The following is a 14,434-nucleotide window of genomic DNA, read 5'->3' on the forward strand; positions in this document are numbered from 1 at the left end:
GACATTCTGGGTAGAGGGTAAGGTGTGCAGTGATGCAGAGGACAGCAGAGCCTGGTGCTTTTGTTGGAACTTGAATACAGGGCCAGTGCGGGCAAAGGCCTGAAGTTAGATGGCTCGGAACAGCAGAGAGCCTCCTGCCGTGACGACAGCTGGCGCCTTCTCCATAGGCCAGGGAAAGCCAGGGGAAGTTTCAGGCATGTGAGACCAGTGGTTCAGAGGGTGACTCCGTGTTGTGTCAGGGAGGCCTGGGAATCCAACAACCTGGAATCCAAGAAGCCAGCAACCTGGCAGGAGTGTAGACCAAAGGGAAAATGCCCCCCAGGGCCCCAGCCAGGCCTGGCCCTAGAAATTTGTCTTTATTTTCCTAATAACATTGAGGCAGTATTTCCTAATAATGACATGAACAGCAGTAATGACTCTGCTCTTACCATGCTCAATCCCTCACACCTTTTTCTTAAACTTCTGTCGGGTGACTAAGTTGTGTCTGACTCTAAGCGACCCCAGGGAGTGCAGCACGCCAGGTTTCCCTGTCCTTTGCTCTCTCCCAGAGTTTGCTGGTCGGTGAAGGCGTTCAGTGTGTTTAAAGGAGGGAGGTGGGAGGGGGGTTCAGGATGGGGAACACATGTAAATCCATGGCTGATTCATATCAATGTATGGCAAAAACCACTACAATATTGTAATTAGTCTCCAACTAATATAAATGAAAACAACAACAACAACAACAAAATAATAAAGCTCTCAAACAGAGGTCTGCTGATGCCTTACCCTTAAAAGTTTAAAAGCTCAAGTGATCCTCAGTGTGGGTGGTTATAAAACGGAGTAGGTGAAGTGGAAGTGAGGAGGTAGCCACTTAAGCTAAAGATGTTGGTCAGAAGGCAAAAATTTTCAGTTATAAGATCAATAAAGTCTGGGAATTGATAGGTGGTACTACTGTACAGTATTATATGCCTGAAAAGTGTTACGAGAGTAAATCCTAAACATTTTTACTGCACCCAGAAGAGAAGGCCTCTGTGAGGTGACATGAGCTTGGCTGTGAGAATCATCCCACAGTGTACACATACATATCAAATCGTCACGTTGTGTACTTCACAACCATACAGTTTTGTTTGTCAAATTATATCCCAGTAAAGCTGGGGAAAAATTAGGGAGTAGATTGCACCAGTGGAGAGAAAAGATTTGTTTATATTGAAGTAAGAATTTATAATAATTTGGACAGTAATAAAGATAACAGTAATAGCTTATGTTTTATATTAGTATTACTTTAATGTTAGGTTATCTACTTAGTAATTTTTTAGACCAGAAATGAATCCCTCAATTTTAATACCGCAAGAGGACAAGATTTCAGACATTATGATAAAATAAGTAGACAGTAGAGTTGTCCCTCTTCTTGTTATTTTGGCAGTTCTATTACATTATTGGCCCACTTCATCAACCAGTACTTTTTTTTTTCCACATGTTGCTGTTAAGTCACACCTCCTCCAAACTATACAATTTTTTATGTGTTATTGTTATCATCACCATCATTTTATTTGAGACCCTGAAATTATTAATGCTAAATTTATCTTATTGAATTAGTTTGTTAAATTAATTGTAAGAATCTTCATTATTACATCCAGTATATTTGTTATTTACACACTTTTTGGTCCACAAATTTGGTGAATATGATTCCTATATCATCTTCCATTTCATTAATGAAAATGTCAAGGAAAACAGAACTCTGCTACATCTTTTCATAATCTTCATCTAGCTTGGCATCATAGATTAATTAGCACCCCTTGGGTAGGATTGATCACTTGGGGAAAGAGCCCTCGTCCCTTTTAATACAACCCGTGTCCCTCCATCTTGCTTATGAACACCTTTCAGATGTCAGGAAAAGTCTTTTCAGAGCCAAACCCTTTGTGTCTGATGCTGACACTGGCTTTTCCAGCTCATTGGCGTCGTCAAGTAAGGGATTAGGTGGGACTGGGTTACGTTAAATTAGGGCTCCTTGCCTAACACATTTTATAATCTTGTCTAGGATCAACGTCAAGCTTACGTGTCTCTAGTCGATAGTATCTGCTGTCCTGATTGAATGCCCTTTCCAGGATAGTTTTGACAAATGCCAATTATTTCAGGTTCTGTTTTGACATACTCTGTTCCACTTTATGTTGAAGACTCAAGTATAACATTAGGTAAGTGCTATGCTTCCTCATACTTAGAAGACCTTATAACTCTGGTCAGATGCTCAAGGTTTTATTTCAGTTTTCATTTGCTTTTTTGATAAGCATTCATATTCTAGAATGATGCCTAGGATATTACAATCTGGAATTAAAGAATACAACCAATTGAAAAGGTATTTGACTTCTTTTGGAGAAGGGAATCTTCAAATTCCAATCCTAAAGAATGTTAAGAAAACATATAGGCACATTTTGGTCAATATCTGTGCCCTGAAATATATGTCTTCAAACAGTTTATATTTTAGGGTTATTTCAACAGCAAGACAAGAATTTTTTTCATGCTGATGCATTCTGAAACAGGTTGCTAACTGGTGCCTTAAGAATTGTAGTTGGCCTGCAAATGTGTTTTGTTTGGCTTACCTACTGATTTTTGAAGAAGGAATTAGTTGCCAACATTTAAAAATAAAGATTTCACATTAAAGGGGAAAAAAACCCTGCGTTTCTGCCTCTTTGTGAAAATCTTGAAGATCTGTGACTCTACCAGACTCTCCTGCCTGTTGGTAATATGGAAGTAAGGTGCTAACTGGGGGCTGCCCACCACAGCTCTCCCATCCTCACTGCACTCCTGGGGCCAGCGTCGCCCCCTTCATCAGCCTGGCCCTTGTGGTATGTCTCAGCACCTGCTGAGTCATAGCTGACCAATTGGAAATGTACTTTGAGCTGTAAGGAGAATAGTAAGATGGTAGCTGTTGGCCGTGTTGCCCCCTGACACTGACTGCCTGACCTTTGGCCTGCTGTGATGGTTGGAAGGGCTTGGTAGAGTGAGGGGTATTTCCACCAGGAACAGTGCTCAGCTGGCCAGGGTTGGGGAGCAGCATTCCTGCTCACATTCTAGATCTCCCAGTTCACAGACATGACAGATAAGGTATCCCATGAGGAGAACAGCTATAGGGTCCTGGGTCATAGCTGTGTGATTTTAGAGATATGAGGGGCTTTGTCCAAGGCCCCATGCCTGCTACCTAGTGAGTGGAATGGGGACTGGAGCCCTGGACCCACTGCCCCACTTCAGTGACTTCTGCTCCACATTTAGTGTAATGGCCTAGAGATGAGATTTGTAGCCAGACCTGGATCTAAATCCAGGTTCCACTCCTGACTAGCTGTGTGACCTCAAGCAAATGTCAGAAACCTCTCTGTGCCTCTTTTTTCTTGTTATACAAAGAAGGGCAATCATGATACGACCTCCATAATGTTGTTATGGGCATTAAATCCACTCTTGGATTTGAAGAACTTAAAATAGTGCCTTGCCTATTATAAATAATACATAAACAATGCATGGTATCTGAAAAATAGTAGTTATGAATTACGTATTGAGGTTGACGCAGCTAAACCCACCATTTCAGCAGCTCAGAACTATGACATAATAATCAATTTTTTCATTTTAGAGTTTAGAAAGAGCTTTAAGGATAGTTTCATTTCATCTGTTTTTTTTTAAAATCCTCTAGCAGTGTGAGCCAATACTGTTCTTTTAATTCATAAATTTATCTATAGCGGATAGGTGCATTCAAAAGCATAGCATTCAGCTTTCTCTTCAGAATGTAAAGAAATAATTGGGTGTCATCAAAATATCGTAAGTCCTTGCCCAAGATGCCATTTGGGTGGATTTGTTCACTTCACTAAATAAACATGTTTTGCATATAAAGCTCTCTTAGACTCAGGAGTGTTGTTAAAACAAATCTCTGCTCTTAGGGTACTTTTAATGGGGGTGGGAAGGAGGGCAAGAATAATCTTTGAGATGCCTGGTATGATGTGATAAATGACCAAAGTAGAAATGCAACAGGATGCAGCAGGAACAATAGGAGACCATCAGTATCTGGACATGAGGGTCTTGGAAAGAGCCAGGAGGCACAGATGCCCCAGGAACAGGAGTAGAAGGGCGGTAGATGTGAAGCCTCCCGGCATTCAGCCTAGAGTTTGGATGAATGATGAAACTTAGATGGTCTTCAGAGCTAGGTGAGTCACTGTGGAAGATGTGGAAGATTCCCACTGTGTGGGAATCCCATGCCCAAGGCAGTGGGGTGTGGGAGGCCCATGCCCAAGGCAATGGGGTTAATCAGGTAGTGATGTGAGTGACCTGTGACAGAGATTCTGATGAGGGTCTACCAGAGCAGTGCGGGTGGAAGTAGGGGTACGTTCCAGGGCAAAGAGTCAAGGCATGTTTTGGAGGTAGAACTGGTGAATAGGTAGGAGGAGTGGGAGAAGTTGAGTGACCCAGGAGAGGCTGGTGCGGTGCATGGGAATCGGACTTGGCAAGGGGTAGGTTTGGAAGGGGAAGTGACTTTAATTCTGCACATGTGGAGTTTTTGAGGAATCTGTGAAATATCTTAGTGGGTATGTAGCATCAGAATATTTTGTCTTTCCTCACGGACCTCATTTGCATGGGTTTCTGCAGATGAGGAGTTGCCCAGTCGATGCTTAGTCTGTAACCGGGAGGATGACAATTCTGGAAATACATATTTAAAAGTCATTAGTTACGCCATGCCATGCCAGGTTGCTTCCTTTGTGTCCATCTCTGCCACTGTATGGATCCTAGCCCACCAGCCTCCTTCTGTCCATGACATTTCCCAGGCAAGAATACTGGAGTGTGTTGTTATGCCCTCCTTCAGGGGATCTTCCTGACCCAGGGATAGAACCCACATCGCTCACGTCTCCTGCACTGGCAGGCGGGTTCTTTATCATTAGCACATTAGTTATGAGTGATGGTTAAAGCCACAAGAAGAGAGTATGCTGTTCAGTGAAAGAATGTGTGATGAAGGGTTAAAGGACTTCCATGAAGGAAGTTGAGAAGGAATGGAGTCCTAATTGCATCTCAAATCAGTGGAGGAAGGATTCTGTTATTTAATAACCAACATTGGGGCACGTGCTAACCTTGATGGGGAGAGGGGAGAGCTCGGTCCCTGGCCCTTACTGTTCACCACATTTAATTTCATATGGATTCAAGTCTAAAATGTTAAAAGTCTTAATTGTACTTGAAGACAGTGACAAGGACTAGATATTTCACAGATTCCTCAAAGGTGACAATTTATAGAATCTTTGCATGAGAAAGAAGTTTACAGTCAAAAACTATAAAGAACAGAATTAAGAAGTCTGAAAGTCAAACAGATACTTCACTGGAAAGTAAGAAAGCAAACTGGGATATATATTTGCAATGTATATAATAGAGTTCATGTGCATATTGTGATATTTCTTTCTAATTGAGCAGTAAGGAATAATGCCTAATTTAAAAGAGAGGCAAAAGATAGAACAAGCAGTTTGCAAATAAAGCATTGTAAATCACCAGTAAACATATGAAAATGTATTTTGATTACATAAGCAAGGAAATGAGATTTTTGGCTAACAGTTGGAAGAGATTAGAATTTTTTAGAAAAGAAGAGACAACCTTTGATACAGCAAGAGTGTGGGCAAGCATGGACTGGGGAATGGAGCTGCTCCTGGTTCTTTCTGAAGGTGAGCTTATATCATGCTTTCTTGCATGTTGAAGATCTCTTGACATGTTTTTGAATAAGAAGGAATGTTCTTCAGGTTGTTCCTTTACTGTAGTAGTAGAGTGTTTCAGGGGAGAACAAGTTTATTTGTCTGATAGATGCTTGTTGACATTTCTTGAAGGCTGTTGAAGTCACTCCTGTTATGGCTGGGCTGAGGTGAGATTTGAGTGGATGAATGTCTCTCTTCAGTAGGGTGGAGCTTCCAGGGGCCTCTGAATCTTGGGAAGCGTTGGGGTGGAGAATGTTGGTGGGTGGAAGGGGCCATTCCCTAGAGTCGTGGTTTGGGAGGAGACCTGAGGCCTGTGGAAGTGTGGAGGTTCATTCTGCCAGGCAGAACAAGGCCCTGATGTTGGAGCAGTGGGAACCTTCAAAGCATTTTAGGCACTGGAACGATGTGCTCAAATTTATTGTCACATGCTGAAGTTGATAAGGAACAGGCTATTGAATTAAGAGGGAAGTTCTTGCTGGAATGAAGATGACCAAAAGTGACAGGAATGTCAGGATCCCAAGGAACGAAACATCAGGATGAGAGTGTATAAAAAATTCCTAGGAAATTCAGAAAAACAGCAGCTAGATTCTTACAACATAGCAAAGCTTGAATTTCAGCATCACTCTCCTGCACGCAGAAGGCAGGCTAAAATAAGATACTGGAATTTCCTGAGCACTTCAGCTGTCCTCTAATGTAAATTCCAAATTTTCTTGGTCCATAGTGTCCTTAGTGTTTCATTGATGTTTTTATAGTGCCCCCAGGTCAAAAGAAATACCTTATAGTTCTTTTTATGAATTTGTTAGGTCCTGACAACTTAGCAAGTGTGTATGACCTGACACTTCAAGTAGCAGTTTGAAAAAATAATGCATATCAACCTAAAGGAAATAATATCTTTATTTTATTCTTTAAAAGTCATATGTATGAATCTGCTGTGTACTGCATAACTTTTCAAAACTTGGGAATGGATCGGGCACTGCCAGCCTCGTTTCCACAGCTCTCCATTGATCTTTGGGTGGTGCTTACACTTCATCACAGCATCCAACAAGCCTTCCCTCCTGCTTTACAAAGATAGAACGCCATGGAGAGGACTGTGGCATGACCTAGTGTTCAGACCGAACCACACTGAACTGAAGGTCCTCACGGTGTTGGACAGATGTCCCTTTGTTACCTCCAAAAATTTAAACTGTAATGTCGTACCCGAGGTCATTTCCTTACGTGCCTTGGGGCACCTGAGTACATGGGATGGGAACTACATCCCCAGTTTATGTTCGCAGTTGGTAGTACATGAGTTGGTATGGAGCCAGCAGCCAAAGCATAGTATGCAGACGTACGCGTATTCATGTACCTCTTGGTGTTCCTTCACCAGTCAGCCAGCTGGAACTGTGAGTGTCTGCTCAGTGCCGGGCATTGTGCTCATCCAAGGCGGGAGTAGGGGGGCATGGCTTACAGTGAAGAGAGAGACAGTGTTTTCTCTCAAGGAGCTTGTAGTCTGAGGGAAGAATTGCAGAATGGGGAAGGGGCCAGCAGACTTTCTAGAAGGGACCAGGTGGTCGGTATTTTAGGCTTGGCCACGCAGTCTCTGTGGGAGCCATTCAGTCTCAGTGCAGTGATGTGATGGGCACTGTGTACACAAATGGGCTTGGCTCTGTCTAGTGAAACTTTATTTCTAAAAGCCGAGGTGGGTCCTGTATGGTCCAGAGGCCAGAGTTTGTGCAGCCCCTGTCGTAGAGATGGAATCACGGTGTCATGGAAGCAGAAGAAGGAGCAGCAGACCTTCAGGGAATCCCGGGAGGGATCATGAAGGTGATGGTGAGCTCATCCTGCTGCCCAGCAGGAGTCTCCCAGGTGAACTGAGCAGAGGGTGGCAGAAAGGAGCACAGAGGGGACACCAGGCAGAAGGGAAAAGGCACAAATAGACAGGGTCATGGAGGGGTTCGGGCAGCTAGGAGAAGGGAATCCATCTTAGTGTGACCTGGAAAGAGATCAGAGGGGTAAATCCCACCTGTTAATACAGGAGACACTGGTTTGATCCCTAGGAGGGGAAGATTCCCCTGTAGAAGGGAATGGCAACCCACTGCAGTATTCTTGCCTGGAGAATCCCATAGACAGATGAGCCTGGTGGGCTACAGTCCATAGGGTGGCAAAGAGTCAGACACGACTTGGTGACTATACAACAACAACAGACAGCATCCCCTAATAGCCTCCAAAGAATGGCCGCAAGGAAGACGTATCTTCTGAGATCTGGTATGTCTTTCTAAAACGTGTTTTATTCTCTCAGTTAGTAGTTTGAGTATAGAATTCAAGTGTGGAAATAATTTTCAGTCCACTTTTGGAAGACGACCTTTAAGCTCCCAGGGTTGAGAAGTCTATGTTTTCCTCTCCTCACTGCTCCTCCGCTCCCAGTTCAGCCAGGTTGGCGTTTTCCATGGGTACATCTCATTTTACCTAGATCCCTGCACTTGACTATACTAATACAGTAGAGTCTACCTACCTGCAGTTTCTGTTCCTGGGGAGTCTTCTCCAGAGGGCTGAGCTTGAGAAACTTGAGATCTTGTAAGTAGGGGGTCCGAGTGAGAGGTGGAATTAGGAAAGTGGATGATGATCACAGGGTTTGGTTTTTTTTTGTTTTTTTGTTTTTTTTTTTATGATTTTTATCTTCCCTAATAGAAAACAATAAGAAAAGGGACACTGGGAGGCTGGGACCCAGCAGTAGGACACTGTCTGCTTTCCATCCAGTGAACCTTGCTCGGGGTGACCATCCAGACATCTCCTCTCCTGCAGACTTGGCCACCTGCTTGCACAATTGTTTTGCTGTCTTAGAGTTAAGCAGCTTTCTCCTTCAAGTATCTCATTCCTTTGATGAGTTAATGACAGGGGAGTTATCTCACTGTGACGACAAGGATGGGGCTCAGGGTAAAGATGCTTTGGATTTTTACTCACCTCCCCCCACCTAAGCAGGTGTTTCTCAAGCCCTGTTTCAGGGTAGGATAGACTTGCGTCAGCCAAATACGCTCAGTCACTCTCTGTCACATTCCTACCCCCTCTCTGCCCTCCTGTCTCCCCTTCACCCCCTGAAAAGAAAAACAACAACAACAAGCTATCACAACTAAACAGAGTTTATCAGGACTGCAGTTTCTGGTGCTTTTCTGCCTTTCGCTTTGCTTTTCTCCACTTTTTTTTCCTAACTGTCCTCAGCAGAAAGTTCTGGGACCTCACACATCCTGGAGGCAGAGCTCTCAGAGCCTAGGAGAACGAAAACAGCACCTGTGTGGAGCTTTTGTGGGAGGGGCCGAGCTCTGCACCCCGGCTCTCAGCATATACACTCAGGGCTGATATATTCAAAGACATGGGAACAAACAAGCAAAAGATAGATCCTTTTTTTTTTTTCAGTTCAGCAGTTTTATAAATTGATTCTGCGTGATCAGTTTTCCTGAACAGAAGGATTTATCGACATTTTGGAATCCTTTAATTTACATCACTCAAGAGACACACTGGTAGACATACCTCGTTTGGCCTTTCGTTATTGTTCAGTCAGTAAGTTGTGTCTGACTCTTTGCAACCCCATGGACTGCAGCACTCCAGGCTTCCCTGTCCTTCACTGTCTCCCAGAGTTTGCTCAGATCTTTGTGCATTGAGTCGGTGATGCCATCCAGCCATCTCATCTTCTGTCGCCCCCTTCTCCTGCTGCCCTCAATCTTTCCCTGCATCAGGGCCTTTTCTGTGAGTCCACTGTTTGGCCTTTAGGATGTTTGAAAAATATGAACGAGCTGCTTATGCTTAAAAATTTGAGTATTTCATGTAAAATCCCAGATTTCTACCTAGTCTTGAAAAAGAAGAAAATCTGGCTGCCATTTTTCAAGCAGGTGGCTCTGCCCCATGCAAGGACACAGGGCTCTTGTTGGCACCTGCCTGTGTGATTTCTCCCCTCTTACCCTTGGCGTTTACATTTGTGTTCTTCTATGTGTCGAGAGACAGCTTGCCTAGTTTTGAAAATTAGCTCCTGAAATTCAATAAAAGGTATGCTTTCCTCTAAGGAATAAGGCATTGGTGGAAAAAGTAAGTTCTGACAGTGTACGTGTCAGGAGGGAGTAGAAAGTGTCCTGTGTCCTCATTTTCCTGTTCACTGGAAAGCTCTGTTCGTGTGTTGCTCCAGCCTCCAGTCAGTCCCTTTGGTAGAGAAGTCAGATATTTTATGAGCACATTGATACTGTATGGCCTAAATGTCTTACTCAAGGTTTTCTGTGTAAATGTTGTAACAAGAAAGTCCTTTTTATCATCTTGGCTATTTTCAGTCAAGCTGGCCTTGGTGACAGTGACGTTGATTCTTCTGTTCCTGAGCACCCCGACCCTGCCCCTCACAGACCTGCTCAGTGCAGCCCCTCATGGGGCTGCTGGCAGTGTGCTCGTGCCTGCCCACAGGGGCGGAATATCCCCGCCCAACTCGGGGAATCTCTCATAGAGACCCTGGGCAGAGCCTGCCTCCACGCCGCCCTGGTTAAGGCTGAAGCCAGGAGGGGAATCTCTCATAGACACCCTGGGCAGAGCCTGCCTCCACGCCGCCCTGGTTAAGGCTGAAGCCAGGAGGGGAATCTCTCTTTCATAGACACCCTGGGCAGAGCCTGCCTCCACGCCGCCCTGGTTAAGGCTGAAGCCAGGAGGGGAATCTCTCTCTCATAAAGACCCTGGGCAGAGCTTGCCTCCATGCTGCCCTAGTTGAGGCTGAAGCCAGGAGGGATTGAGTGATTGCACTCAGTCACACCATCATCAGTAACAGAGCCAGGATGAAAGTCTTAAGTCCACAGCATCCCCATCCAGAGCTCTCCTCAGCCGCCACCATCCCCCACCTGCCACTTCATGGGACACTCCCCTCTTTTCTAAAACAAATGAAATCTTATAGTGCAGGATTGTTTTCTTTAAGATAACGTATAGCTAATCTGTGAGTATGGGTTGTGATTGTTTTGGTCATGGCGTGGTCATGTTTGGTCTCTTTATTCGGCTATTGCTGTACACGCCACCTGACTTTAGCAATTGGGATTTTAGACATTCCATGAGTGTATTTTCATTCTAATAAGTAAACTCAGCAACCCTGTGATTGATTAAGAAGTTATTCATCCAGAACTAATGGTGAACACTTGAATTGTGTGCTTGTCCCTCGTATTTGTTTGGTTAAGACTATGTGACAGTGCTCAGCAGTTGACAGGCAGCCATCCTGTCGTTTGCTTTCACTAAGACATGTGTTTCTTGAATTCTCTTGTTAGTAGGTTCCAGTTTTTCAGATGTTCAATCACTGTGGTTTTTTCCCCCAATTTCCTGTTGCTCATCTCTCTTCTCACATTTTTCTGTCTTTTGTTTATTCTGAAAGATTGCTCAATGTTTTATCTTTCATTAGAAGTCTTTTAATATCAGCCAATGTATGTAACGTGTAAGAGCTATTCCTGTTTCTATTATTCCTTTTTTATTGCATCCTCCTCTTGTTTTTATGACTGTGCCATGCCTCCTTAGAGAATACTATTTAGAGGTGGTTTTCTGTTTTGTGTGTGTATGTGTGTGTGTTTCCAGTTTTCCTGATCCCTATTTCCTCTGGGAGTAATTTTTATTTTCCTTTTGGTGATACTTTTTATCCTGAATTTCTCTTTAATGATTTAGGCTTTGCTTATATGTTTTATGATCCTTAGTTGTCTATTCCAATATACAAATGAGGTAATATTAGGTCTGACAAGGAATTTTCAGCACACTTTGAGGACTTGTTGGCTGTCAAGTTTCATTCAGTAACAGTGGACGGGAACATCATTACTCAGAGGAGTGCATCAGGGTCAGTTGTGAAAGCTTTCCTCTGACAGCCTTGTCTTTGCTAGTGCTCTGTGTCCTCAACATTTCTTTGGTGTTCTGCAGGGAGGACACTTCTTTTGGGAGTGGGGCATAGGAGCATGTCCAAGTTGGTTTCTGTAACAGATCTTGTAATCCTTGAGCTTCGGCTCCATGAGTCACTGCCTCCATCTTCATGCATGCAGAGAGAACTTAAATGGTACCACTGTCCATCCAATAGGGCTTCCCTGGTATCTCAGCTGATAAAGTATCCACCTGTAGTACAGGAGATCCTGGTTCGATTCCTTGGTTGGGAAGATTCCCTTGAGAAGGGATAGGCTACCCACTCCAGTATTCTTGAGCTTCCTAGGTAGCCCAGTTGGTGAAGAATCTGCCTTCAATGTGGGAGACCTGGGTTCAATCCCTGAGTCGCGGAGGTCCCCTGGGGTAGGACATGGTAACCCACTTCAGTATTCTTGCTTGGAAAATCCCCATGGACAGAGGAGCCTGGCAGGCTGCAGTCATGGGGTCATGAAGAGTCAGACATGCCTGAGCGACCAAGCACAGCACCTCCATCCAGGGACTTCCCAGGTGGCTCAGTGGTAGAGAATCTGCCTGCCAGTGCAGGAGGCATGGGTTCGATCCCTGGGCTGGAAAGATCCCCTGGAGTAGAACATTGCAACGCACTCTAGTATTCTTGCCTGGAAAGTCCCATGGATGGAGGAGTCAGGCAGGCTGCAGTCCATGGGCATCACACATGACTGAGTGACTGAGCGTGCACTATCCATCCAGTGTTATTTTTTCCACCAAATCTAGTAGTCACTTTTGACTTCTCTCTTCACCTTTCATAATATACAAAATACACTTATAGCACTTACATGTCGTTGGCACTATTCCAAGTGATTTGCATATATTTACAATTTAATCTTCACAACAGACTTACAAGAAAGATACAGTTATCATCCCTACTTTACCGATGGGGAAACTGAAGCATAGAGTGGTTCAAGTTACACAGTAGTACAGAAGCTGCAATTCAGCACCTGTTTTTAACCACCACCCTGCCCCGCCTATAATGGCTTGTAAGGTCCCCCATCTCTATAACAGATCCTGAATCTGATGGCCTCTCACCACCTCCATTTTTAGAACCCTAGTCCTCACCACTGATTATCTTATTTGGACCTTTGTTCCCCAGCCTCCATTCTCCCCTAGAGTCTGTCCTCCATGTAGAAGCGAGAGAAATCTTCCCAAAGTACAGATCGAATTGTGGGTCTCCCCTGATGAAAACACTCCAGTGGCTTATATCTCAATCCCATAAAAGCTCGTGTCCTTTAGATGACCTCAGGCTCTCTGTGGCCTGACCAGCCCACGTCCTCTCAGCCCCTCTTCCTGACCTTTGAACCTGGTGAGCTGTCCTCGTCTTAGGGTCCTTGTATTTGCTCTTGCCACTCTTTCCCTGATCTTAGCATGGCAGGCTTCTGGTCAGTCACATCCCAGCCCAGATAATAGACCACCACTCACACGCTTCCATGCACATCGACTTACTCTGGTTTTTAAAGTTTGTATCAGGACCTTAAATTTCTTCCTTGTTTACTTAGGTATCTCCAGAACTAGCATCTAAGGCCCTTGATGGCAGGGACTTTGTCCGCCTCAGTTTCTGGTGTCTAGAGGGGGACCTGGTGCTCGGTAGGCTGACAGGTACCTCTGGGAGCTCTCGGGTTGAACAGCGCCTCCCTCTGATGCAGCCCCTCCCTACTGCCCACCAGGGCCAGTTGCTGTTCGTCCTTGTGCTTTCGGTTTTCAACAGATATGGGTTAAAATCTCGTTTACCAATGGTCCCTTCCCCGCTGGAGCTGCTGGAGTGTTCGTTACATTTCAGTCATTTGTGTGTCACTTGGTGTTTTTGTCACATCTGCAATCCCCCATATGTAACTAATGACCCTACTATTTTCTTAAAACTGTTTCAAAGTACATGAAATAGAAACTTAACATCGCAGTGTACATGGAAAAGAAAACCAGTATTACTTGTCGTAAATAAGTAACTGGAAAAGTTAATACATACTAATTAAAAATGCCATTTCATGTATCACTTAAAATTGTGAAGACCTAGGTTTTAGGCACTGATTTTCTCTATTCTAGCAGTACTGAGGGTTGATAAATATGTGCTCTGTTGTAATCTTGAACTTGAAGCCTATCATTTGAAAATTGACCCTATAACAGCTCCCGGAGCAGCAGCTGTGTCCAACTGGCACGTCCCCCAAAGCCAGGGCAGCTGAGTCTCGTTGTCTCTCCAGGGCTTTAATGCGCAGCAGGTTTTGGTATTTGTCGGTATCCATTTTCAGTGTTGATGTGCACAGGATAAGGAGTGTCTTGAACCAGTTTGAACACCATTTGAAATTCTTCTCCTTAACTGATTGCAGTACACAGATGATGGACATTTCTTTATGTTTGAAACGACCATCCTTCCTGGTGGACAGCAAAAGAATGAGGATGACTTCAGATTTCCAGTGGCTCTTATTAACAGTTCTGCTTCTGTATTTAACAAATCAAGTAAACAGCCAGGAAAAAAGTAAGTGCATGAGAGTCAGAGAAGATGAACTGATTGCAGTGTCATTACTGTTTTCATTAGGAAGTGATCTTGAGTCTATATTGAACCCTTTAGGTTATGGTTAAACTTCATTTCTTTGTCATGTTTTAAAACGTACTTTTGGTTTCTTTTAAAAAGGCCCATAAAGAGATAGATTTAAGTTTTCTTTCCCCTTTAAAAAAGTAACGTGTGACTTCCTGTTAGAATAAAATAAAATTCACCCTTTTAGGATAAATTTCTATTAGTTTTGACAAATGCATACAGTCATGTAACCACCTGTGCAGTCAAGATTCGGGGCAGATCCATCATTCCAGAAAATGACCCTGCTCCTCTGCTGTGAGCCCCTCCCTTCCCCACC

The 14,434-nt window shown here is 44.0% G+C and overlaps 1 protein-coding gene across 5 annotated transcripts in view; it reads left to right on the top strand.

Moving 5' to 3' along the window:
- Window positions 1–14,434, top strand: part of LIFR (LIF receptor subunit alpha) — a 115,967-nt gene that overhangs the window by 48,884 nt on the left and 52,649 nt on the right. For 4 of the 5 annotated variants that reach the window (XM_043887143.1, XM_043887142.1, XM_043887141.1 and 1 more), the window contains one exon: window positions 13,910–14,058. The exons of the other annotated variant lie outside the window; for it this stretch is intronic. In XM_043887143.1, the coding sequence (XP_043743078.1) occupies window positions 13,917–14,058 (142 nt within the window). In that variant the 5' untranslated portion in view covers window positions 13,910–13,916. The remainder of the gene's footprint in view (window positions 1–13,909; window positions 14,059–14,434) is intronic. 5 annotated transcript variants of the gene reach the window in all.

The sequence above is a fragment of the Cervus elaphus genome, chromosome 25 (genome assembly GCF_910594005.1).
Source record: "Cervus elaphus chromosome 25, mCerEla1.1, whole genome shotgun sequence".
NCBI classification, from domain to species: domain Eukaryota; kingdom Metazoa; phylum Chordata; class Mammalia; order Artiodactyla; family Cervidae; genus Cervus; species Cervus elaphus.